The 27,157-nt window shown below is 45.9% G+C and overlaps 1 protein-coding gene across 1 annotated transcript in view; it reads left to right on the forward strand.

The window, feature by feature from the left end:
• FARP1 (FERM, ARH/RhoGEF and pleckstrin domain protein 1) overlaps positions 1 to 27,157 on the forward strand; it is a 298,020-nt gene that overhangs the window by 238,557 nt on the left and 32,306 nt on the right. Inside the window, exons 14-16 of the mRNA XM_060079577.1 lie at positions 12,202 to 12,389; positions 13,797 to 13,886; positions 14,921 to 15,054. Coding sequence (XP_059935560.1) covers positions 12,202 to 12,389; positions 13,797 to 13,886; positions 14,921 to 15,054 — 412 coding nt within the window. The remainder of the gene's footprint in view (positions 1 to 12,201; positions 12,390 to 13,796; positions 13,887 to 14,920; positions 15,055 to 27,157) is intronic.

Genomic DNA, 27,157 nt, shown 5'->3' on the forward strand with positions numbered 1-27,157 from the left:
AGATCCCAGGAAAGGTGTGGGTTTTACTTTGAACCCCTTCTTTGAAAGGAGGGCTGCTTTGCTGTGCCTCATAAAGTGAGGAATGGACAATATTCAAGGCCAAATATAAGTTGGTTGCTAGTTGAAATGAAGTGTTGAAATATTAGTTAATGAGATTAGTGAATATTTTAATTGGAAGCATTTGGGATTATTTCTTCTTTGCAGACATGAAATGATATAAATCTTCATGAACTGTAATCGACATGAGATTGCTGGTTTGGTTTGGGTTTGCTTTCATGGGTCAGACGTTAGTTATGGTTGAAAAAGGTGTTGAAGAACTCTGGCCGTCAGAGCCTCTTGGTGAAACACAGAGATGCTGCTGAGTAACGATGCAGGGAAAAAAGTAAGACCTCGCAGGATAGGTACTGTGGGCGCCAGGGGGTTAGCAAACTCAACGCCTGCCTTTGAATAGTGCACGGTACCGAGAAGGGCTCTTTCCCAGTCTCACTGCCCTTGATGGATTTTTACGCACATTCTTGATATTCACACGCTCAGGAGCAGTGACTTCTGGCTGCTTCTCTGTGCAGGAAAAAAGAAAGTAGAAGTAGTGAGAGGTTTGGTTTCTTTTTAAATCTTACCATCTACACCAGTGCCTTTCACCCAGCGTTTCTGCGTTTCAGATGGAAAAGCCTGGTTTGAACTTGCATTGCTTCTCAGCCTTAGCTGCACTTTGGAATCACCTGGGACATTTAAAAAATTGGTATTGCCTGAGCCCTGACCCTAGAAATGTGGATCAAATTGGTCTGGAGTGCCCCTTGGGGCCCCCAGATGGCTCTGCTAGGCTGCCAGGGTCATTTCTGAGCCAGACACTATTGCCTTCTAGAATCTAGTGGAACGTGATGGAAGTGTCAGCTGAAATGTTGGCTGGCTCGCCGAATAAGAAAAGCATCACCAATGAAATGCTTTTCTTCATGCCTGCTCTTTGGTACTTTTTAGTCTTTGGTACTTTTTTTAAAAAAAGATAAATTGTAGAATAAAAATTTTAGATCCTAAGTAACTACAAAATTATTGAAAAGAGTTGTAATGATGATCCAGCCCTAATGTGCCGCCATGCGAGTGGCCTTATTAAAACTCATCGTGTGGCTTTGTCATGGGGAAGAGCTAAGCAAGTTTAGGAAACTGAGTAGAATTTGGCCACAGTGTTGAATAAGCAGAAATTTTGACAGACCCTGTGGTTCACACGTGACTGTCCACATGAATGTTGAGAAGTTGATTTTAAAGATTCTGAAAACTTAATCCATTTTTACACACACTTTAGCTTTATCTTCCTAATCATTTGATTCAGTGCATGGTTGATGAATCAAGTTGATTATTGGATAGCTTGAAAGATGTTCACTGAAGCAGCCTATTCATCTTTTGCTTTATTTAGATTTACATGTTTAACAGTCACAGAATTTTGAAGCCAGAAGGGACCTTGGAGGTCACCTAGATTAAACCTTTATTTATGGATGAGAAACCTTGTTCTGACAAAGGGAAGAGACTTCCCATAGTCCTACAGCCGTTGCATGACAAATCTAAAACCAGAACCTTGGTCTCTGGACTTCAGTGTTTTACTCTGTGTGACAGCTTGATGCACTAGAACCTTTTGGATTCAGTGTTTTATATTTTGAGACTCTTGTATGGATTAATAATTAAAATCATATGGAGATCAGGAATCATGTAGACTTAGGTTATTACAGTCCATATTAGGTAGGAAGAACTGCTGCTTTTTATATTGTGGGAGTTTTGCAGTTATAACCCATTTTTGCATATTCTGTTCTGAGCTTAGAGAAAGATGTCAATTTGCTATATAAAAAAGTAGTCAAACATGAGTTAAGCAGAGTCACATGTGGAATCTGTGGTTTATTTGTGAAGGTGGTGTGTTCAAATGAGTTTTCTTTTTACCTCTAATCGTACAGCAGTCTGATCATGAAATGTGAATGAGCAAAAGGTATTAACTTAGCTGGCTTAGAATGTGAATCATCAGATGTAAACCCCCAAAGCAAAACATATTCCAGTAATTATTTTGTTTTGCTTTTTTCCCCGAAGAGATGACTTTTTTATCCAAAGTGTTTCAAAACCAACTGATCAACGGTGGTGTACCCAGTGCTATATTGACGAGATTTTCCACTTTTAGGGTCACTGGTAGAGTTTTTCTCCGCTTTGGTTTTGTACCAGCCAAGCAACTCAGTTTCTGCTTCTCAGTCAGTCTTTGTGAGAGTGGCAGTTTTGGTGTGATTAACGGTGCTTAAAAGAAAGGGGGGCTGGGGAAAAGTGTGTAGTTTTTTCAAAAGCCACGTATTCTGCCGTGCTGGGAATATTCACTCGTTGCCTCTGGGAGAGCTTTCCCTGCACTAGTGAAGAGAGCTGCTGAGTGAGTGAACCTAAGCATTCTTTGAGCCTGATGGTAGAGCCAGTTCACTGAGGTGAGGAAGTCAGAGAAAGCCAGCAGGCTGCATGCCACCCCCAGCGCCCCGCACCTTCCATGCCTTCTGCCTGCTGTGAGACTCTGGTCCCCAGGTCCTTCCCTGGCCTCTGGAATCTCACTGTGTGGTATGAGAAAGGCAGGCACATGCCTGAAGTTGAACTAAGTGCAGGAAGATCAGAGATGGGGTTGGGTGTGACCAATAGGCAGCAGAGATTAGAGACCTGTGAATTCTTTCAGACTTCCAAAGGGTTTCCCAAGACCTGTCAGAGCCAGTTTTTCTAAGGCAGCAGCTAGTGTAGGGGTCGCCTGCATCAATAAGGAAGCCAAGTCTTCAGATCGCAGCTGCTTCTGTGCAATGATACCTTAAAGCCTTGGGTGGAAGACAAACCAAATATAGAAACAGAAACCTTCCAGCCACTCAGGGCTACGCTGAGGCCTCCGCGCATGAATGTCTTTTGTTAGATAGTATTTCAAAACATGTAAATTATAGATCCTTTTGTGACTGATTTTTGTTGCTGCTTGTTCGGGCAGCATAAAAATGCAAGAAATTCTCGTGAAGAACTGCGTTTAATGAGTTCCAGAACTCACAGTGGATTGCCCCAGCTCCTTGACCAGTCATCTGTATGCCATGATGCTATTTTATTAGACAGGCATTTAGTTAAAGGAAGTCTGTGAGCCAGATTCTTCTCCACATATGTGATTCGTATTTGGAAATTTCTCACAGATTTATCTCACCAAATGGTGCTGCTGTGGCCTGCACTGAAAAATGTGAATAATTTCCATTTGATGCTCCAGAACTTCTTTGAAGATTCAAACCAAGTAATGCTTTAAAAAAATATATATATATATATATATATATATGTATATACACTAGGCCTGCAGAACCAAAATACAGCATGAGCTTCTTGAAATTTCCACCAAGTATACGAAATCCAGCCTGTCCTCAGTTGAATCAGAAACCCCACTTGCATCTTCGCTGTGGAGTCAGTTTGATTGTGTTGGCAAGCAGTTCCTAAAAGAAGAAGCAATTAAAATATTAAGCTGCCATTTTAAATTTTGTGAAAACCGTTGTGAATGTGCATCACCTCCCTTTTTCATAGCTTTAACTGGTGTTCCTATGGCTTTAATCAACTTTTTCCACTTAAAATGCTATTCCCTATTTCAACACAGTATGGGTTTGGTGCAATTGAAGTCATCAGTGAGTGATTGGGCTACAGGTAGGCCCAGCCTTAAATTAAGAAACGTGGGGTCCCCTTCATTATTAGGTTTATTTTGAGTTTATTTGCTTCGGTCTCGATCACTCTTCTTTGCGTAGGGCCCTCGTTTTCATTAACCAGAGTTTAAAGCTGTCCGAGCTGCATCCCCAAGAAAGGCTCTGTTTTTCTGGATCTTCTCCTTTGTAGTCTATAGACATTCCTCCTCTGATGAGCTTAATTACTCTAAGGCTGGCCTTCCTCTAGTCTCGTGGGGATGAGTCTACAGTTGACTCTGGGACAACACGGGTGTGAATGGCGCAGGTCCACTTACACTGAGATTTTTTTCAGTAGTAAATACCACAGTACCACACAATCCAAGGTTGGTGGAATCTGCAGATGTGGAAGTGTAGATATATACAGAGGGCTGACTGTAAGTTATACATGGATTTTCCACTGCTCGGAGGGTCTGCACCCCTGACCCCCGTGTTGTCCAAGGGTCAACTCTATTGCTGCCAGTTTTACAAAGCAAACGGCGGAAGAGTCTTTCAATGCAGTCTTTGCAATAGAGAAGGTTTCTTGGAACCCGAAAGAGGTGAACATTTCAAAATAACCTGTTGCTGGCAGCTCTCTGAGTTTACACTCAGCCATGTTAGCCAAGTTCATAAGAACATACGGAAGGAAAGGTACTAGCGGATGAACTTCTGCAAGAAGGAAGTGATTAAAGAACTTGAGTGTGGCGACATTTAAAGAATTGACTGGCGCTGCTTTTTCCTCGTTAGTCTAATTCCATCTGTTTCTGTTTAGTTGAATGAAACGTAATACAGGGAAATGGGGTCTCTAGTGTACACTATGTGTACCTCTAACACCAGTTGCTAGTTGTTAAAATGAAGCCATGATGTTTAGATCATAATAAGCATGCCACTTAATGTAGCAGCTCTCTTTTTATTACAAAAATAATAATGATGAAAAACAAAAAATACCCATGATGGTTTGGCCTAGCGTTGTAGGCATCAAAGATCAAAAGTGGCCTGGTTGCCACCTGTTTGGAATACATACTTGGAAAAGAGCTATTTATTGTTTCCTGGGTAACCTAGGGATTTTAAGTATTTCCTCTATAAACAAAAGTTGCAAATGCTGATTTGTGTGTCAGATATATATTTGGGAGGAGGTGAGTAGAGTTGTGAAAAACAGGTCTTGCTTCATAAAGTTCAGAAAACATCACTCCAGAAAAACATAGATGAAACTTCCAGCATGGGGAATTTTTTTTTCCCCCAATCAAAGCAGTTAAACACCCTGGTCGAAGCTAAGGTAGAATTAGTAAATCTCCTTTTTTAAAGCTTTAGAAATTGAAGAGACTCTGATTTGTTCAGGATCGTTTCAGTGTGGATGGACTGAATGATGCCCACATCACAGCTTAGCCTTGGAAGCAGCCTTTGGCAATCTCCTTGGCCTCTGGTGTTTGGTTATAACTTCCGGTGGAAGGCAGCTCCTTGGCGTCTTCGTGTGGGTATTAGATCAGGTTGCTCTGATATGTCTTAGGGTGGTTTGGTATTTGAAAGTAGGGAGGATTGAAAATCAACTGTTGACAGAGGGTATCTGATCTAAGTTTGTAGTTGAGAGCTGGTGTGAACGGTTAGCTTCAAGGCAGGTGCTGTTACTACAGTCATGGAAATGCTACTGAGAATTACGTGAGCTTGTTGCTGGGGGTCAGGTGCAAGAACTTCAGAATATTGAAGAATAAAAGTTAGAAATCACTGCAAAATGCAACATAAACCAAGAGTACTAAGGCGGGAGCAAGGACCAGTGTGTGTGGGGGGGGGGAGGGGGGTGTAAAGCAAAGCATCGGACAGTAATTAACTTTACTTTTGAGTAAGAGGTAGAGGTGTTAGTGATACCAGGAGTTTGGAGTCAGTCCTTCTGCTTTATTATAAATTGGGGATGTTAACTGGCTCTCAAATAGGAAACAGCAGAAGGGTCATTTTGGAGCCTCTGATGGGCCTGTCAGTATTCACAGATGACCTTTCTGGCTCATGAAACTGGGCCAACAATTGCTTTTTCCTGGGCCTTGCAGTTCCTTTGTAAGAAGGAAAGCATTTGTCAGTCTGCCCGCAGTGATTTATAGAAAGACCAAAGATAGGCTTTCCTTAGTCAAGAACACACACCCGCTGCTCTCTGCACATGCACCTGAAGGGCCAGTGGATTCAGTCCCTTACCCTCACCTCCTTTCTGCCTGGAAGGTTGCTGTGAAAACCTAACTAACCCAATCTCACAAGCTTGGCCTGTGTTATTAATCCAGTTCCCTTCTGTTCTCTCTGTGTGTACATTTAATATTTTATTAAAAATTTCTAATACTCTGAATTAATTTTAAAATAGACAAGGCTGGGGACTTCATTCTCATTTTTGTCATTTGTTTAATAAATTTGAGAAAACATTTTTCTGTTGTGCCATGGTATGCACTGTGTGGTCAGCATGTACCTATCTAAGAGAAAACTTTTTTTTTTTTTTTTTCAGCGTTCTGTCTTTTATCCTCAAAGCATGGTGTACCTTCTGTTCCCTGCATTGTTGGAGCACTGTCTGATGTCTTTTTTTTTTTTTTTTAACATGACTGAATACCAGTTTGTACTTGGAACACCTGTTTCTTCTAGAATACAATGATCCTGCTCACTAAACAGCAAGCCTTGTCACGGAGGCATCCTGAGCGCTCGTGCTCGGTGGTACCGTATTTCACTAAAGGTGGGGAAATGGAAGATGAACGGAACACTTCACTTTTCTGATTCCATCTTCTCCAGGCCTGCACTTCTGTGCTGTGTGGCGGTGGGGATGGTCCTTGGAAGGGAGCCAGGATCTCTGTAGGGCGGGGCAGGGCTCGTGGAAACAGAGAGCATCTGTGGCAGCTGCTTACGTGGGCGGAGCTCAGACAGCCAACCAGAGGAGCGGCTTCCTATTTTGGATGGTGCCATCTCTTCCAATGGGGATAGCAAACGTCACGTAGCTTATAAGCGAATTTGGCTGTGTGTGCGTGTGTTTTGTTGGGGAGCGGGGATAGGTAGAAATGCAGAGAAGACCTCTCCAGCTCAGCCCGGGTGGCTTCTCTTGGCCAGTGAGCGGCTTGTACTTTGCTGTCTACCCAGAATGTAGGCTCTCACAGATACTGTCTGGTTCTACCTTCTCTCCACGGCTGAGAGTGCAGTATTTCACGAAAGCATGGATTTACTCCACCGGGAAGGTGGCTGGTTTCTCCAGTAACAATGAGCTTGGTGATTCTTTAAGCGTGGAAGGCCAAACTCATGTAATGGTGTATGCACGGGATTAATAGCCCTTGTTAATCTCAACTGAAGAGGCTTTTACTTGTCCTAACAGGTATCTTGCTGTAAAAACTGTCCATTGTAACTGTTTTTTCCGACTGGTGGCGGAAGCTTTGTCCTGAGTACAAGATGGTGTTTTTCACTGGTACGAAGCACCATGTCCCCCACAGCCCAGACACTGCCAAACACCACCACCGTGTTCAAAGGAGAATTCTCCTTTATCTTTTCCCCATAACCAAGAACAAGCTAGCGCATTCGCTATCATTTTCCCATTAGCAGCATTTCTCTTTATTTTTCTGCAAGTTGCATTTCTGTTGCTTTTCTGAATTGCTTGATGATGAACAGTAACGTTGATGTTTGGCTGCTTGTAAAACTTTTCTTCAAGGAACTTGGTCTAAGAAGCACGTACATTACGCACAACAACCTAAGTTATCAAGAAGAAGGCCACCCTGCTGTGATTGGTAATCCTTTAACCTGGTTTTTCTTGTGGAATCTTGTAACTTCAATGAAACATTGTCAGCCCTTTTTTTTTTTCCTCACATATTCCATTGGGGTGGGACCCAGCTTAGTTATCAGACTAGAGTGAATCCTGCCTGGTCTGGAGACTTCTCATGAATCAATACAGTACTGACTTTTTTTTTGGTAACTGGCTTTCAAATGCAGACCATCTCCAGAGAGAGTTTGTTTTCTCTTTTAGAGGGAGATTGTGGATTTAAAAAGAGCCTTTTTAAAAATAAATGCAAACCTGCATCTGTAATGTATTTCCTACATGGGCCTTTGAAGCATATTCTGGGTACATAGAGTTACAATCTCCTATATTTTAGAAGCAAATGGCAGGAGACAAATCACAGTAGATGAGTGGCATCTAGACGTTTGCCAAATACAGAACTTTGGGAGAATATTGAGGAAATCCTCATAGATACTTTTTAAATAATTGTACTTTTTATAATTTTGAAAAGAGGACTTGAGAAAGCAATCAACATTTCCTCATTTTCATCTGTATTCTCATTCTCAGATATTTTAATATTTACCAAATCTATGGATTACTATTTTTAAAGTTGTCAGGTTTTCTGGTTCCCTCCTTAACAGGAAAAATAACACTTATCTAATTAAAAATGAGGATTCCCAATTTATTGACTAGTTTAAAACACAGGACAGGTACAACTAAGTATTTGAAATGCCATTTTTATTACTGGAAAAACAGATTAGAAAGTTCTCTTCCCCCAGGCTTGTGTGAGTTTGGTCTTAAGCCTTTTAGTATAGTCAGAGGAAGTAGATGGTCACTAGGCAGCTTGTACCCAGTCCCAAGCGCGGAAAGCAGGCGTGAGTTTGGCTTCTTGATCATAAACCGTGTTCCGGCTGTTTATGTGCCTCTGGTGGAGGGCTGGTCAAGCGATGCTCCAGTCTGGGTGGGGCTGCAAATCCAACTTCCCCTGTGCAGCCAGAGAGAAGAATTATGAATGTATATTACATTAAAAAGATAGAGCAGCTAAGCCAGTTTCTGGGCTGGGTGATAAATTGAAATCCATACCTATTGCTGTGCTAATTTGAAGTTCCATAATTGTTTGTGCCATGAGAATGTGTACATTTAAAAGGATTTTTTTAAGCAGTTACCAGAAATGCCCCCCTTGAGAGTAGCATTAGTGAAGGCATGTTTAATCCGTGGGAGTGACATAAACTCAGCCCTCTTGATACAGATCAAGGGTAGGGACAGGGACATGGAGATCTGGGGGTGGGGAAGGGAGGCGTGTCATGAAATTATTTGGTAGAGGTGAGGGACTTGAAAGTTATTAACCAGAAATATAACTGAATGCCTAAAAACGTGCAGGGCAATTTCTAAAAATAGGAAAACATTCTTTGAAGAATCAAAAGCTTCCAGACTTGTAGGGCAGTAACTGATCTTTTTCTAATCTCTTCAGACTTTTTTCCACCTACTGCCTTAATATCCAGGTGGTTTCTTAGAAGATTCTCTCCCCCCCACCAAGTTATTTACCTAGAGCCCCTTGCTGAAAGAAATTCCTTTGTGTCAGTTTGTCATAGAGGAGGAAAATGATAAAAATTCCCAGGCATTAATAAGTTCATGGAGTAGCCGTGAACACCAGTCACCATTTCTCCTCATTGCGCAGGGCTGTGCCTTCAAGGCAGGTGACAGGCTGTGAGATGGGAACAAGCTTTATAAGGCTGCAGAAACCTGGCAGAGTCACTTTATCTAACATCGCCATGTTTGTTTGCTTTTTCTGTCAAATGGACGACTTCAGTGAATATTGGTTACATGTAGCTCTAGTAGCTGTGACCTTAGACATTGACCTTTCAGACACAACCCTTCACACTTGCCCGAGGGCAGGCCCTGCGTGGACACCAGTTTGTACAGACCCTTGTCACACACTGGCTCCAAGTCGAAAGAGAATTTTAATTACCAAGCTGCCGAATTCTACTAATTACTCTCGTCAGCATATTCCATTGATTGTTGAATGGTAAATGAGCTGCCTATTTTTGTTTGGGACACATGTCATCTATGAATTTTCAAAGCCTTGAGGAGTTTCTCTTGCAAGGGGAGGAAGGAGGCTATTCTCCATGGATGTGGCTCAGATTGGTACATGGAACCACAGAGTTTGGGACCTTTCCCTTCCTTAGCATTGCTGATAGATTTCTAGGACAGGCTGCTTGGTCTTTATTGATTTATTGGTCTTACTGTTTAAATACACTCATCGCCTTGGCCTTCTGGGGCCCCGTTAGTAGACACAAAGCCCGTTGAAGTAGCCTCTCAGGAAATGGAAATGGGCTACCCTGATTTGGTCATCCTCCAAGGTTGTGTATTGCACGTGTAACATCGGTGTCACACACACCTTTAGGCCACGTGAGTGAGAACATAGCTGAACCCAGAACTGTCCCGGACTCTACATAGGAACATTGGTTGTCATCAGGTTCACTCTCGGCGTCCTGCTTTCTGAATCCTGTCTCCAGTGTGCTCCAGTGGGGTGTCTTCTAGATTGCTATCTTCTTTGCAGTGTGTCCTGCCTTCTTGGCAGGGTGGCACCTCTCCCGGAGCCCTGGTCTGTTAGCTCGCCCTTCTGGCCCGCTAGGTCTACCAAACTGAAGCGTCCCCAGGGAAATTCACAAGGGCAACTGTGGACCTTTGGAGGGTGGACATGGTTGTACTCGAGTGTGTTTCCCCTTATTTTCTCCCTCACCATGTGGCAGTTGGTTTTTTTATCTGCTGCTGGATGCCGTCCAGGGACTGATCAGTACTGTTTCCCTGCCTGCACGCCTCCTCCAAGCCAGCCTCCTAACTGCTTTTTGTTCTTGGCTCCAACTCTTTCAATGAGGAGGCGAACGCGTTCTCTGTCCCACGTCACTGCAGATCCAAGGCCCGGCATGTTCTCACTTACACTGCCTCACCTGGTCTCACACATAGTGTGAGAGCTGAAGGTAAGCCCCCGTGCTTTGCCAGATGATGGTGGACAAATAAAATAGCAACTCACAAATGCATGAAATGTTTTGATCTCCAGACAGACTGCCAGAATTTCTCTTCTCTAATTCCTCTTTGTAGTGATAACATTTTTCTTTTTGTGATTCATTTTTTTTTAAAGAGAATAGTGTAGTACCTTGAATCAATTGCAGTTATGATTGTTGTCACTATTTCTATTTGACAAGTTCCAATTCTCTCGAAATGATTGTATTCGGTTGTGCACTAGTGTCAATAAAATTGACATTTGTGAAGCAATTTCTGGCCTTTTTCTCCGGGTTTTACTGGGTCTGGTGGTGTGTGGGGTGATTGCGTCTTTGTCTCACATCAGGACTTTGTTTTAATCATGTCTACGAAAATGCAAGGAATTTGAATGGATTATTTTTTAATGCGAACTTCTGGAATCTGACTTTACCTGACATTTTCTAATCTTGTTCTTCAGGGATGATTGTACTGACCGACAGTCAGTGGGCAGGATGTCTGCTTTCCGTTGCTTTTGTGGGCGTGGTGGCTTTTCACCCGTGTGTAGGTGACACAGCTAGCTGGTCAACCTGGGACCCGGTGGGGGCTGGTGGCGGCTTCTGCAAGGTTCATTCATACTGGGATCAAGTTCATTACCCAACTGCATCAGCTTCCTTCGAGGCTGACCTGTCTTGTAATTTCTGAGTGAATGTGAATGAATCCAGAGAGAAAGGACAGAGGTCCAGCAAATGGGGGGATTCCTGGAAAACCGCAGTTCCCCTTTCCTTCCGAGACCCTCGCTACTCTGTGCTGAGTAGCCGTGAGCATGAACCTGTATATTGGAAAATGGAGAAAGCGTTGATGTCGTCTTTCCCTATGATGGTAACTGACAGGACTGCAGGCTACTGGAACTTTGTTTACCCTAATCCTAGTATTTGCAGATCTGCTTTAGAATTATAAAACTGTTAGGCAAAACACTTAGTTTAGAAGTAGAGTTTGAAACATCTCATTGTATTAATAGTTTCAAAAGGTTGAGGTATCGGTATCGGCAAAATTCTGTTGGCACAGAGTTTCATGTGCATATCATCTCATTTGGCTGACTCGGGTAATTATACATTTTCCTGTTATTTACTGTGGTATCCTTCTCAGGGGGATGATTCATTACCTATCATTTTTTGACTCATAAAGGGGAATTGTGATAATGTAATGACCTCCAGCTTTGCATTTTTAAATGATCACCTTTGCTGTAATTGTGACACTAGTGTTTCTGTCCCAAACAGTGAGAGAGACATGGAGTGACATCACCAGGTATAACAAGCTCGCTTCTGTTCTTCGTAGAATGGGGAGGTGGCTGCTTTCCCTTTCTCTAGCTGTGGCCCGTTGTTCCAAGATGTAGTGTGTCCTGGGTGTCCCAAGTCCTTTAGTCTTCTATTAGAATAGCTCTGTTTTCTAGTCACTTCCCACGTCTTCCTTGTGATATAGACACTGTCTTTCTCGAGTCATTCTTAGAAGCTGAGGTAGTCATTAGGAGATGAAGATTCTATTTGCAGGAACACGATGCTTTGAAGCTATTGTAATTACGCTCTAAGCAGAGTTCTCCGCCTTATCATTAATGACATAACTGTGTTCCAATGAATAGTATCTTTAGGATTCAGGCAGCTGCAACTTAGGGAAAAAACTAGAAAATCACAAAGGGCATTATAAGTGTGCCATATGGTAGTCAAGCTTCTAAAGGTTTGATTAGGTGAAAATTGTAAGTGGACACCAGGTCCCAGAAGGAATTACTTTTTTTTTTTCCTTTCTTTAATACTTCTCATCCCCAAACAGGCTCCCTGACTGGCAGCCCTCACCTTTCAGAGCTGTCCATCAACTCGCAGGGGGGAGCTGCGCCCACCAGCACCGTCCTGTCACCCAACCTGAGCCCTGACACCAAGCAGGCCTCTCCCTTGGTCAGCCCGTTGCTGAATGACCAGGCGGGCCCTCGGACTGACGACGAAGACGACGGCCGGAGAAAGGTGGGCGGATGGCGGGCGCTCGCCTGCTGATCTTTTGTTTTCATTTCCAATAATAGACATAACATAAAATTTACCATCTGAACCTTTTTTTTTTTTTTTTTGCGGTACGCGGGCCTCTCACTGTTGTGGCCTCTCCGCACAGGCTCCGGACGCGCAGGCCCAGTGGCCATGGCTCACGGGCCCAGCCGCTCTGCGGCATGTGGGATCTTCCTGGACCGGGGCACGAACCCGTGTCCCCTGCATCGGCAGGCGGGCTCTCCACCACTGCACCACCAGGGAAGCCCCTGGACCATTCTTAAGCACACCGTTCAGTGACACTCAGTGCATTCACAGTGTTGTGTGACCATCATCACTATTTCCAGAGCTCGGTCATCCTTCGAGCAAACTCCATGCACGTGGAGCACCGTCTCCCCACGCCCGGCCTCTGGCAACCACCGTTCTGCTTTCTGTCTCCGTGAACTGACTACCCTAGGCATTAACCTCCTATAAGTGGAATCATACAGTGTCTGTCCCTTTGTAATTGGTTTATGTCCTTGAGCATAATTGTCCTCAAGGTTTATCCACGTTGGTAGCACATGTCAGAATGTCCTTCCTTTTTTAGGTTGACTAAGTATTCCATTGTACGGAGAATACCACATTTTGTGTATTCATCCATCCGTGGATGGACAGCTGGGTTGTTTCCTCCTTTTGGCTGTTTCGTCTTAATGTGCTGGGAACGTGGGTGTACAAGTATCTCTTCTCATCTCTGCTTCGTGCGTATCCCCAGAGGTGGAATCGGTTGGACTCTTGGGGGAAGCGAGATGGTTAACAACAAGGGATTTCCTTTTAATTGTTGGTTAAAGAGAAGCAAAACCAGCGGCAGGCCTGCTCTAGGGCGGTGCTGCCTGCCCGCCTAACCAGTGGACTCTAGCTGCTGGAACCCTCGTCCCTTTGAGTCTGCACCCTTCGTGTTCCCATGAACAAAGTAACTTCCATTTCCTAAAAATCAATACCACCAGCCCACGATGCCCTGGACAAAGGCTGCTGTGCTTTCTGTTTCATTCATTTCCTTGAAGCCTGCACCACTCTATTCTCCTGACTAATTAGATTTTCAGGTGCCCAGTAGTGAATGAACAGTCCTCAGTAGCAGCTAACACACTCATTCGAGGCCTTTCACTGCGGGTGGTATTTACCTGGAAGGAAACATTCCTAAGCAGTTTTCTCATCATAGAAATCCATTTCCTATCCTCCTTCCTCTCACACCAAAAAAGGAGAATAGATAAGAGTTTATTTAGCCTTGACACCAGTCAACCAAAGATCGTAAGTTAGCAATGTATCACTTAAGTTAGGACTTTCTTATAATCAGGACACGTTTAGAGACTTTAGGCTCAAATTATCATGACTTCTTTCTTTTAATGGATTTTGCAGAGATTCCCGACTGACAAAGCGTACTTCATCGCTAAGGAAGTCTCCACCACTGAGAGAACATATCTGAAGGATCTTGAAGTCATCACTTCGGTATGTGTAGCATTTCCCCTAAAGCCTTAGATTACATAATTTATCTTGATTGATACTCAGCTTTAGGAGACAAGCTGGATCTAATTAAATGTTGGGTTCTCTGACTCCAATTAAAAGAATTTTGGTTCTGGGTTCTAGAAATTAGGCAGTAATAGTATGTTTAATTTGGAATATGCTCTAAAAAGCTTTTATAACTGTGTTTTTTAAGTGCAAAGGAAGGAAGTTTCTAAAGTGGAGAAATTTAAATGTTATACTGTCTGCCTGCACCGATGGAGAACATTTCATGTTTTGCCCTTTCTTTTTGCTTGAGGGAGACCTCAGAGGCGAATTAGAAGCCTTGTTTTATCTTGGCCAATAAGTTGAGCCATGTCAGCAAAATCTGCCCAAAAGACTGCCTTTTATTAATCAGTCCTGTTCAGTCTTGGAAACAAATTCAAAGCATGGCAGATGACTTGGGAAGGAACCTAGCCCACTGGAGGTCAGTTGGAATCGTTGGGTTTCTGTGCCTCTAGGGCAGCCGTGGTGACCTGGGCAGGTGCTCAGCAATCATTGTGGGACCCACCTGGACTCCAGGTCAACGAGATGAGTAATGTGTGTGAAGGCAGAGGCTTCACCTCTCTGGTTCAGCCATCTTCCTGCTCAGCATTTCAACGAAAGAGCAGAGATGGAAGTTTCTCAAGGACTAAACCAGAGGGCGTGAAGTGGTATAACTCAGCGATGACCCAGTGAGCTGGCCATAATTGAAGTTTTGATTTCAGTATCTGCCCACTTCAGAGATTTGTCCCGACTTCCACAGTCAGTTGGTAACAAACTTCAGGAAGCGGTAACGAAGAGATGGGTACTTCTTACCCCATCTAATGAAAGGAGGGAAAGCAGTAAAGCTTGAAAGCCCTTGACGCTCTTGAAAGGCTACAGACTCGGCAGCAAAGCGCTTTAGCCTCCACGCGTGGTGGGCTGCAGCGTTACCTCTGAAGAGTTGCAGACCTTCATCCTTCACCTTAAGGCCTCTAAGAGTGTTCTCTTTTTATTCCCAGTGGTTTCAGAGCACAGTAAGCAAAGAGGACTCCATGCCCGAAACCTTGAAAAGTCTCATTTTCCCGAATTTTGAACCTTTGCACAAATTTCATACAAATTTTCTCAAGGAAATTGAGCAACGACTCGCCCTGTGGTGAGTACAATCCCGTGTGACAGTTCTCTCTCCCACCACCAACTCTTCTTTCTGTTTCTCATGTTATTTTTATATTGTTCCTTATAAGCGGCACCCATGAGCAAAGATAAAGCGAGAAGCTGGCTTCAGACAAGCCAAGCTTACAGTGATTTCCTATTAAATCTACACGTGTTAGATCTCATCCTGGATTTTTTTTTCCGTTGGCTTACAGTTCTTCAAAATGCATGTTTTCTGATGATAATTAAATGAATACCACAAAATACAGTAATTTCTTCTGGAAGGATGATGAGGGTTATAAAGGGTAGAGGCAAAAGAGGGACTTGGCGGGGGTGTTGGTAACATTTTACTGGTGCTTGCTTTATAGTCATTTAAGTATTATATGTCTCATGTAGCTTTCAGTATTATATTTCACGGTGTTTATAAAGAAAAGTAAGAGCCCCATACAGCACACACACACATACACTTTTACCTTGAATCCCACTGCTAGGAATTTATCTTAAGGATACGTTCTAATATGTGAAATGACAAATGGCAAAGATAGCCAAGGCAGAATTAAAAGATTGGAACTGACCTAAGTATCCAGGAAGAGCAGGCTGGCTAAAAATAATGTTAAGTCTGTTTATTAAATACCATATAAAAGATTGATATGTGAGTGCAAAAATTCAGGAAAAATTGTCTATACTACAGAATGCAAAGTCTGATGTACCCTTGGCCTAAAGTGGAATCTTTTATAGAAAATTCTTTTTCTAAAAATTATTTATTTATTTGGTTGCGCCGGGCCTTAGTTGCGGCACGCGGGCTCCTTAGTTGCAGCAGGCAGGCTCCTTAGTTGTGGCATGCGAACTCTTACTGGTGGCACTGAGAGTGTGGGATCTAGTTGCCTGACCAGGGATTGAACCCAGGCCCCCTGCATTGGGAGCGTGGAGTCTCATCCACTGCGCCACCAGGGAAGTCCCCTATAGAAAATTCTTACGGGGTTTTTTTTTTTTAAGACGTGTGTAGAAACAGGAGGAGTTGTCTATCTACTAAACACGCATTTGAAAAATGCCAGGAGATGATAGCAGACATTTTCTGCTATGTTCCGGGTGGAAATGGAACCCACTGTATACTGTATCCATCCTCACCACAGGTGAGAGTTTGGTTCAGAGTGGTCTCAGGGGTGTTCAGTGACTGTTAGGGGGCCTGCAGGAGCCCTGGACGAGGTGGTCCTGCCCCAGGCGATTCCAAGCCTGAGATTCAGGCACCAGTTAACAGGTTCGCAGAGCTGCTCCCTGTGTTGGGAAGCAGATGTGCTCAGACGTCTGACTTTGTATGTTTTTGTTTTGTTTTGTTTTTGTGGTACGCGGGCCTCTCACTGTTGTGGCCTCTCCCGTTGCGGAGCACAGGCTCCAGACGCGCAGGCTCAGCAGCCATGGCTCACGGGCCCAGCCGCTCCGCGGCATGTGGGATCTTCCCGGACCGGGGCACGAACCTGCGTCCCCTGCATCGGCAGGCGGACTCTCAACCACTGCGCCACCAGGGAAGCCCTGTATGTTTTTTATACCTGGAGATAATTCAAGTGCAGCTCTCTTTGCTGTGATAGAAGGAAAGAGGAGACTTCACTCAGGTGCCCCAGGGAGGAGAGCACAGCCAGGACTGAGAAAGAACAGGTACAAGATCAGCTTCACTGAAGATGGGGAAAGACTGAAAATGCCAGTTTAGAGTCTTACTCTAGTTTGGTGCTATGAATGCAAGAGAAATACCACTTTTTGAAATTAAAAAAAATATTCTAGAAAATCTAACTTTACCTTCCCAAAACTTACCGGAAGCCTTTTGATTGTGTTCTGCCATGTTGTCCCCTCAGTCATACAAAGTTGAATGATGCTTTCATAATGGAGTCAAAGACCTTCCAGCTCTGGAGAAACCAATTGACACTTCATTTTCTGGCCAGTGAGATGTGTATTAATATAGTCCTCCTGTAGGCCCAGAGCATCTTGAGATGGTATCACTAGAGCAGTTTTGGTCCACATGGCAGTTGATTTAAATAAGGTTGGGGAGGGCTTCCCGGGTGGCGTAGTGGTTAAGAATCCGCCTGCCAATGCAGGGGACACGGGTTCGAACCCTGGTCCAGGAAGATCCCACATGCCGCGGAGCAACTAAGCCCGTGCGCCACAACTACTGAGCCTGCGCTCTAGGGCCCATGTGCCACAGCTGCTGAGCCCACGTGCCACGGCTGCTGAAGCCTGCATGCCTAGAGCCCGTGCTCCACAACAAGAGAAGCCACCGCAATGAGAAGCCCGCGCACCACAACGAAGAGTAGCAACTAGAGAAAGCCCACGCGCAGCATCGCAGACCCAGTGCAGCCAAATATAAATAAGTATATTTTTAAAAATAAAATAAATAAATAAGACTGGGCCGGTCACACACAGGAGATGTCCTCCGCTGGCAGCACCCTGGCAGCCCAGCATGGGGGCTTGCGCTAACGGCTGCTGTCACTGGCAGAACTGCCTTTTCCTTGGTTCTTGTCCTCTCAAGGGAAAGAATTCAGACGAGAGACATAGAGCAGTTTCAAGTAGCAAGAGTTTTGTTAAACAAAGCAAAAATATGCTCCTGAGAAAGGACAAGAGTGGGCTGTCTGGAAACCAGAAGCAGTCCCACAATGGGGGTAGGGTTGGGTTTTTTAGAGTAGTGGTCCCTCCCTGTGTCCTGCGTCATTTGACTGACAAGTTGATTGACAGCTTTAGGTTATATTACTTCTCCCTTAGTGTGCACGTGCTTACCCATAAGCACCGAAGTGAAACACGGGTGGGGGGTGGAGGAACAAAAACTGCAATGCTAATTTATTATAATTGCAGCATAACGAACCCCGCCCTGTTACTCTGAGTCACCTTTTGGGTCTTGGTGCACCTGCACCAACCTGTTCAGGCAGTTTTATCTTGCTTGGTCCTGATAAGGCTGGAAACTTAGCGGCGGTCCTTGACCACAAGAGGGAGGACCTCTGGGCATGTTCTGATCACCAGTGTCCAGATGGGGGAGGGAAAGATGATCTCCATCCAGGACGGGGCAGGGACCTGCTCGTGACTAACTACCTAACACTGCCACCAGAGAACTTGGGAGAGCTGTATGAAACATTTCATTCTAGGAATGACGCCATGCTCTTGGACTTATCTGTGACCATAAATCTTTAGCCCTTATCTGTGAAAGAATATCCAGTGGCTTAAAAAGCACCTGCTGTAATTTATTTCCCATAGAATTTTCAGTAGAGTATCGTTCAGAGATCTACCATTTTATTCATGTTTTCCATGAAGATACCAGAAGCATGTTAAAGACTCAAAGCTAAAGAGAGAGCAGATAGTCAATATGCAGCTCAATTGACTTGACCTTCAATAGCCTTATAACAGTGGACCCACACCAAACTGCTGACATTTATTGGGAGTCATTGTAAAAGCCTGCCATTAAGTTCAGCTAATCAGTTCCTCAAGGGCATAATGAGGAAGACCTGGCTCGGCAGGGGTTCAAGGCAGAAGGTTGAGTGTGATTGAGTTTAGTGTGAACCGATAGAATAACACAGAGAGAGATCAACGTCTATTGTATCTGTAGCTCTCAACATTGGCTGCTCATTAAAATCACCTAGAACCTTTAAAAAAAAAAATCTTGATGACCAGGCAGGGCCCCAGACGGTTGTATCAGAATCTCTTGAGAGGTAGGCCCTTAGCATCAATAGTTCCTAAAGCTTCCCAGGTGATTATTCCAACGTGCAGCCAAGGTCCAGAACCTCTTCCATAGACCATGCCTCATTAGAAGGAGACCAGAGCATGGGGAAGGATTGCCCCTTGAAACTTGAAGGCTCTGAGCTCCGTCAGAATACCGTACCCAATTCTGAGTTTCACGTTTGAAATGGGATAATAGTAGAATGCATTTCACTTTTTAAAAATTGTTGGAAGTATGGGCATTTGGCCTAAAAGGGAGAAGCTTTTGGAAAATAGGATGGCCCTTTTCAGGCTGGTTGTATGAAAGAGGGCGTCGGCGTCATCTTAATTGTACCAGAGGACACAATTTAAACAGAGGAGTGAATTTCCAAAGAGGCGCCTTGTGTCCGAGTATAGAAAAAGTTTTCCTCGCAGTAAGCGCAGCTTGGCGATGAGAGGCTGCCCTACGAGGTAATGAGCTCCTCTGCCTCGGGGTGTCTTGAGCTGAGGTTGCCCATTTCCAGAAGGTACTTATCTATTGGGCGAAGCCCCAAACCCGGCAGGGCGTCAGGGTCACCTGGGGTTGATGGGCCAGAGAAGTTTTGAAAAAAATACAGACAGCCAGGCCCCACCTGGCCCTCCTTAGTTAGAACATTGGGGTCAGACCCAGAAACTTGCATTTTAAATTGCTTCTTGAGATGACCGTGATGAATGACTTTTCTGAAACAACTGATGTAGGCTGCCTGTGACACACCGAAGATTCTCTGATTCCTTGGTTTGCATTTGGCGTATAACTCTGGTTTCTTCTATAAGCAGTGGCTGAATGAGTGAACGGATGAGTGCATGGGTGAGCCAGGTGGGTGGGTGGGGAGTGAGCCGGTGAGTGTCAGGCTTCGCCCTCTGGGGACTTGCGGTCTCAGGGGAGGGGGCAGGCTCGTGGGGCAAGGAAGGCCAGGCCCTCTCGTGGATGAGTGGGCCGTGTCCAGTGTGGGCAGAGGGCGTCACTGGCCAGTTCTGTCTTGGAGGACACGTGGGCCATTAATGCCCACACAGAAGAGGCAACCCGTGAGCACATATGTTCAATGAGAAGAATGGATCACATGGAGTTTATTAAGAAAGGCGTTTGCTCCGGGTTGTTGACTGACAGACGTGTGTGTGTGTGTGTCTGTGTGTGTGTGTGTGTGTTGATGGGAGGCGTGGCCTGGCTCACGTGGCGTGGGATGGCTGAGCCTGCATCCTCCATCACGCCGCCTGAGGTCCGCATCCAGCTGTCTGTGGCCTTGCACGGCTTTGTTTCCTCACCTGTAAGGTGTGGGGTGCGGTCTCCATGTCACAGGGCCATCACACCACTACATGGGACAATGTCTGTAAAGGGCTCGGTGTCCTGTCCCACACAGAAAAAGGTGGGGAAGACGAACCATTTTTTACTTTTTAAATATTTTTTTATCCATTTTTAAAAATTGTTTAATACTTATCCATTCACTCATTCATTCATTTTGGCTGCTCCAGATCTTAGTTGCAGCGTGTGGACTCTTAGTTGCGGTATTCAGCATCTAGTTCCCCGACGAGGGATCGAACCCAGGCCCCCTGCACTGGGAGCATGGGGTCTTACCCACTGGACCACCAGGGAAGTCCCCAGACCATTTTTTAATGTAAACTTCTATAAATCGACATCTTAGGTTTAGAGAAAAGTTGCCATGAGAATAGAATTTCTGTACACGCCTCTCCCCTACCCTCTTGCTGACGTCAACTTCTTATATCACTGGGCACAGTCGTCAAAACTAAGGAACCAGTGTTGCTTCTATTAAAAAGCAAAATTTGAGTGAGTAAATTTTCAAGGTCTGATTGGCTTTATTAGATGATTCATGAATGGGCAGCATTCCATCTAGCTAGTAGAGATGAGCTGGAGCTCTGGGAAGGGAACGGTCGTTAAAGGCAAAACAAGGAATAAACAAAAAACATTATTTTTGACGTAGGTAACCTACCTGGGGGACAGAAGGGGTCTGTGTGGCAGGTGACCTCATCTTCGTTTGGGGATTGAGAAGGCCCACGTGACAGATGACCTCATTGGTGCTGCCCGGAAAATTCCTGGCTGACTGGCTAGGATTACATTCCTGGAGGAGGTTGTAACTGCAGTTAGGTTAGGTATTAGGTCTTGGTTTTAGCCCAAGTAAGGACCTGTCCTTTCTCTTTTAACACTACATTATTATCCACTAAACTCCAGACTTTATTCAGTAATAATATTTTTAATTATGGTTAATAGAAAGAAGTCTAAAGTTTACAGTGCACTTCAAGGTCCCCCAGATTTGGGGCTTAAATATCACAGCCACCCTGCCTTTCTTTGCAGGCCTAAGTTAGGTTGTCATAAACTTCCATCAGCAGTGGGAAATTACAGGGCAGAAAAATTACCAGGAAGTTTTCCCAAATGATTAGACTGGACCCCGGCTGAGTAAACACACCTGCCCGTGTCCAAAGGGTGGTTCTCCTAAGTCAACACACCTGAGAAGAGGCTGGACCGTTTCATTCTGGCTCAAGTTGCCCTGTTTCTTCAAAAACAAGGAAACAGAACAGGTTCAGTGACTTCTGAAAACATGCAGAACGCTTTTCCCTTTGAAAGTAAGGACGTTTTACTCAGCTGTTCAAATGCATTCAGAGAAAGCCTCTAAAGATCTTTGGTCTCTGGGCAGGAGCCCCAGATTCCAGCCCTGAAATGACTGACAGGTGCTGAGGACAAACTGGCCAAGTCATTCCCCCAGAGGTGGATGCAGACCTGCCCTGGAACAGTGCGTCTTGGTGGGTTCTGCTGGGGACGGAACTCGGCTGACAGCTGGCGGGGAGCTGGGACCCAAGGAGGGGCATGCAAGGAGGCACTCGGCGTTGGCTGTGGGCACCCAGCTTTGAAGAAGGATCAGCTGGGTTTTTTTTTTTTCTTTTTGCGGTATGTGGGCCTCTCACTGTTGTGGCCTCTCCCGTTGCAGAGCACAGGCTCCGGATGCGCAGGCCCAGCGGCCATGGCTCACGGGCCCAGCCGCTCCGCGGCATATGGGATCCTCCCAGACCGGGGCACGAACCCGTATCCCCTGCATCGGCAGGCGGACTCTTAACCACTGCGCCACCAGGGAGGCCCAAGGGTTTTTTTTTTTTTTTTAGAAGAAACTTGAGGTAGCGTCGTCGCTTGGTAGGAGAGCAGAAGTTCAGCCAAGAGGGCTGGAAAGACCTCAGGTGGAAATTCACCAAGTCTCAGGGCTCGTGGGACAAAGGAGAAGCAAAGGGGAGGTCCCTGGAGCTTTGAGCCTGGCTGACTGGGAGGATGGTCGTGAAATTAAGAGCAACATGGAAGAAGAAAAGGGAAAAAGCAAGTAAAGTGGAGGGAAGAGGGGCTTGCTTTGGGGCGCATCAGTTTCGAGGGGTCGATAATGAAGCCGTACAGGTGGTTGGAAACGCCAGTCTCCGACTTGGGAAAGAAATCAGACGCAGTGGTGTAGATGTGGAAATTATCCACAGGAAGAATCAGATCTTTAAGGAAGAGAATGTTGAGACACAAGAGAGCCGGGGACAGAATCTTGTTGAATACACGTTGGGGGGCACCTTTCTATACTCATGGCTTACGGCAGAGCAAGAGCCCGCAAAGGAAGCTGGAGAAGCCACCGGAGATTTGAAAAAAGAATGAGAGGGCGGGGGTGGAGGGTGCCAGAGGGGAGCGTGGGTTGGAGAGTGACGCCCAGGGGGGCAGAGATGGCTGGAGGCTCCCCAGGGTGCAGGTGTAGCCTCAGGATGCCGGGGGCGTCTGTGGGGAGGAGAGACAGGACGGCGTCCACGAGGGATTGGGTGTCCATCCAGCGCGGAAAGGAGGCTCCTCTTCCGGGGCCGTGGCCGTCTTGCAGGCTGTGATGAGGAGTTTCCCTGGCGGCGTGGTTCTGCCTCAGCGTGGCTGAGCTCGAAGTGGAGTGGACATGGCTGAATGGGTGAGACGATCGTTTGTATCTGCCCCCAAAAGTGGAACATCTTTACAGAAGGAAGCACCAGTGAACCATCGTAGAACAAAAGTGAATAGAATATTTTTCTTATCATCCTACCAGCTCTGGGTAGCATGGAGAGAAAAGCGTACGGATGCCTCAAAAAAGTAAATATGGAATTACCGTATGATCCAGGAGTTCCACTCTTAGGTATATACTCAAAAGATTTGAAAGAAAGAACTCAAAACAGGTAACTCGTACATCCGTGTTCGTAACAGCGTTATTCACAATAGCCAAAAGGTAGAAACAACCTAATGGCCATTGACATGTGAATGGATAAACCCAATGTGGTCGATCTATGCAATGGAATATTATTCAGCCTTTAAGAAGGAAGGACAGTCTGACACCTGCTACAACGTGGATGAACCTTGAAGGCATTATAGTAAGTGGAGTAAAAGCCGGGACAAATACTATATGATTCCAATTCTATGAGGCACCTGGAGTAGTCAATTGATGGAGATGGAAAAGAGAATGGTGGCTGCCAGGGGCTGGGTAGAGGGAAATGGGGAGTTAGTGTTCAGGGGATATAAGATCTCAGTTTGGAAAGATGAAAAAGTTCTAGAGAAGCCTGGTGCTGGTGGTCGCACAGCAGTGTGACTGTACTTGATGCCACTGAACTGTACACCTAAAAAATAGTTTCGAAGGGAAATGCTAGGTTGTATATATATAGCCACAACTTTTTTAAGATAGAGAAAAGAAAGTCACAGGGAATCCAGTGCAGGATAAGACCAGAGGCTTCAAAACAGTGCCTTGCACACGAGGGCCACCACGCCTGCGGGTTCTCTGTGGGCACTGCCAAGTGCTTCCCTGGATTCACTTCCTGGAACCTCACGGAGGGTGGCGGGTGCGTCTGCTGATTGAATTGCCTCCATTCTGACCCAGGCAGCCTTCGCAGCCAGGCCTTGGTGGGTTAAACTGAACATAAGACCTCAGTTTAAAGCTAAAATGGTACCTAAGCGGAGAGCTCAGCTCTTGTCATCTTACTGATTGAGAACGCTGTTGAGGGTGGGTGGGGCTCACCTGTCCAGGTGCCTTTCCATCTGAAGGCGGACCTCACAACGCCAAGTCTCACTTCTCGGCATCTTCCTCATTCTTGGAGGCTCTTTTCATCTCCCATTATTGTTTCCCTTCATGGCCCTACAGCTCTGTGAGGGCCGTGGGCTTTATTTTAAACAGGTAGGGAAGTAAAAACAGGCTTTTTTACCTTTCTTAAATGACCCTGTGAGGAGTGTGGTGAGCAATCATCCCAGCTGGGCAGATGCTGTGCTTTTATCCTGAGGTGGAGACCTTTGATGTTAATTAACACACTGTCTTCTCTGACCTGTGTTGGAACTTGGGATCATTATGGGAAATGTAGAAAGGAGCCCTGTGACTGGACAACCTGTTGTCATGAGCTTGTACGCCCAAGGGTCCTGTAAGCAGGGTGGGCAGAGACCCCGTTCTTTTTACCAGCCCCCGGGGGCTGCAGTGGCCACCACTCCCAAAGGCAGCTAGCTGGCCCTCCAGTCGGAGCAGTTTCTCACAGCATCCTCTCTCAAGAAGGGTAGCGTCCTCTTGTGGTTGAGGCAGGAGCACATGCCTGTACCACACACGTGCACACACCTCCCCCCGCTTTCAACCCAGAGAAACACACGTGCACACGCCACCCCCCTTCAACCCGGAGAGTCTGCCCCCCACGCTGCATCTCAGGATCACCGAGGATGGACCGGACCCTGGCCACCATACTTTTGAGAGGTCACCAGTGGCTGATGCTTCCTGCCACAGCGTACAGCACTGGCTGGCTTTGCCCCTGCAGGTAGTTGATGTGAAATGAACGCTTTGGTTGCCCCCAGAGTTGATGTCTGTAGACCGTTTCCCACATCCACATGAGGAAAGGCTCTGATTTCTATGATATTTTGTTGTTGCCCAAGATCAAAATATTTGTGAAGGTTGACTGCGGAGAACCCCTGTAATTATTTCATGGAGTGATCATTCCCGCCCCGCACGCTTTCTTCACGCCTGGATAATTCTCACGGGCGGCGGGCTCCTGTCCTAACCACGGTGCGCTTACTGCCGGCAATGGCAACGTTACTCTTTTTTTTTTTTTTTAAGTTATTTATCTTTGGCTGTGTTGGGTCCTCGTTTCTGTGCGAGGGCTTTCTCTAGTTGTGGCAAGCGGGGGCCACTCTTCATCGCGGTGCACGGGCCACTCACTGTCGCGGCCTCTCTTGTTGCGGAGCACAGGCTCCAGACATGCAGGCTCAGTAGCTGTGGTGCACGGGCTTAGTTGCTCTGCGGCATGTGGGATCTTCCCGGACCGGGGCACGAACCCGTGTCCCCTGCATCGGCAGGCGGACTCTCAACCACTGCGCCACCAGGGAAGCCCACAACGTTACTCTTTTAGAGTAAAATCAGCTGCGGTGCCTTATCTCTTGGAACGTTCTTGTCCGATGTTGAATCCCACTGCCTCTCAGCCTTGATGTGTTCCCAGCATTCCAACCGTCATGAGTTTTGTCATGAGCAGGAAGTTAGGGTGAGGACCCCTCATGTCAAGAATCCTGAGTCACTCTTGAATCCAGCAAAGTCGATTAACCGCATTGATTTTTCCACCTGTAAAATTGACTTAGCCCGGTTCAGAAGCCGTGATTCCTCCCTCCCTCCTTCCCCACTAACCTCCGTCTCTCCTCCTCTGACTTCCCGAGACAGTTACTGGTCACCTGCCCCTCACGGTTCACCCGCAAGCTCAGCTGCTGACGCGCACGTCTTAGCATCTGCCCAGACGGTCGTCTCCTTGGGGGAGGCGGGGGAGCTATTCCTGTGTCCCTTAGACTAGGGTGGAACTCGGGTGATATTTGCCTGTCTGAACGAATGTATGACTTCTCGTTGGTAAACTGCATCACAGCTCTTGCTAAGGCTCAGTTTTTGTTGTGGTTTTCAATCGTTTTATGCCTCAGCTTCCACACAGATTCTGAGACAGTTCACAAATGGAAAACAATGTAAGACAGGATAATCGAGGACCTCTAAAGCTGCGCTGTCCCATGCGGTAGCCACTAGCCCCTTGGAGCGGTTGGTTTAAAATAATTTAAATTAAAAATTCAGTTTCTCAGTAACACGAGCCATATTTCAAGGGCTGTGAGTCCCATGCGGCTAGTGGCTACGTATTAGACAGCAGACATAAAAGGCGTTTCTGTCATCACAGAAAGTACTTTTTCACAGCATTGGGAGGTACAAACGATTGGGTGTAAGATAGGCTGCAGGGATGTATTATATAACACGGGGAATATAGCCAAATATTTTGTAATAACTGTGAATGGAGTGTAAGCTTTAAAAATTGTATTTAAAAACAAAAGAATGAATAGTACTCATTACACCAAACACAAGGACCACCACACAATCGGTGCTCAAAATACTTACAAATCAAATTCATGAAAACGTCTTGGTTTCCTCCGGGGTAAATCTTGAAGATTGTTAAATTTGTCTGTTGTTATGTTTCAAAGACCCAGAGCAGAAGGAGGCCTGGCAGATGAGGATGGGCAGTGCTTTTACACTTAGAAAACCAGTATTCACAATGCAGTGTTTGCGGCATTAATATTAATCATAAACTTCCATTCGTGGGCACTTATTATGTGCAAACTCTTCCTGTACCTCATACCATTGCCAGGTTGGCACTATTAGTCAAAATAAAATGACCACTCTGCTTTTCCCACTTGATCTTCAACATCAGGGCTTGGCAAACGACAGCCCGTGGCCAGACCTGCTCCGCCCCCTGTGTGTGTTAATAAAGTTTTATTTAGAGCACAGCCGTGCCCGTCCTTTGCCCTGTTGTCTGCGGCTGCTTTGGTGCTCCATCAGCAGAGCTGAGTAGTTGGGACAGGGCTCGGATGGCCTGCAGAGCCTACAGTACTTCCTGTCTGGCTGTTTACAGAAAAACCTTGCCGATCCTTGGTGAAAAAGAATTTCCCCGGGTGTAGATCATAAACTGGGAAAAAGGCTCAGAGAGGTCAAGCTCCTTGCTCATGGCCACACAGCCCTTAAGTGACAGAGGCATGACTTGGACTTAGGTCTGAGCTGATCCGTAGTTGGCGTCTTGGAAGCTGTGTTGTTAAAGCACAGGGTTTTGAACACCTGGAAGGGGGCTGGGACAGCATCTGCCATGACTTCCTCGTTCTTCAGAGGAGAGCATGAGGGCACGGCTCGCCCTGGGCCACACGGCAGACGCCGGCGGAGCCCCACCCAGCCCCCTGGTTTCGAGAATTGCGTCCTTCCTTCCCGCTCTGGCTCCGGGAGGTCAGCACTGCTGGCCCCTCTGCCCCGAGCACTCCCCAGTGGTGTTTGTCCTCCTCTCGAAAGTGGCAGGAAGCTCATGGCATCTGGTCAACGCTCGCCCTATGGTGGCTTTGTCTGCAGAAGTATCGCCTTTGGGTCTAGAGTCTGAGAAGA

The sequence above is a fragment of the Mesoplodon densirostris genome, chromosome 17 (genome assembly GCF_025265405.1).
Source record: "Mesoplodon densirostris isolate mMesDen1 chromosome 17, mMesDen1 primary haplotype, whole genome shotgun sequence".
NCBI lineage: Eukaryota > Metazoa > Chordata > Mammalia > Artiodactyla > Ziphiidae > Mesoplodon > Mesoplodon densirostris.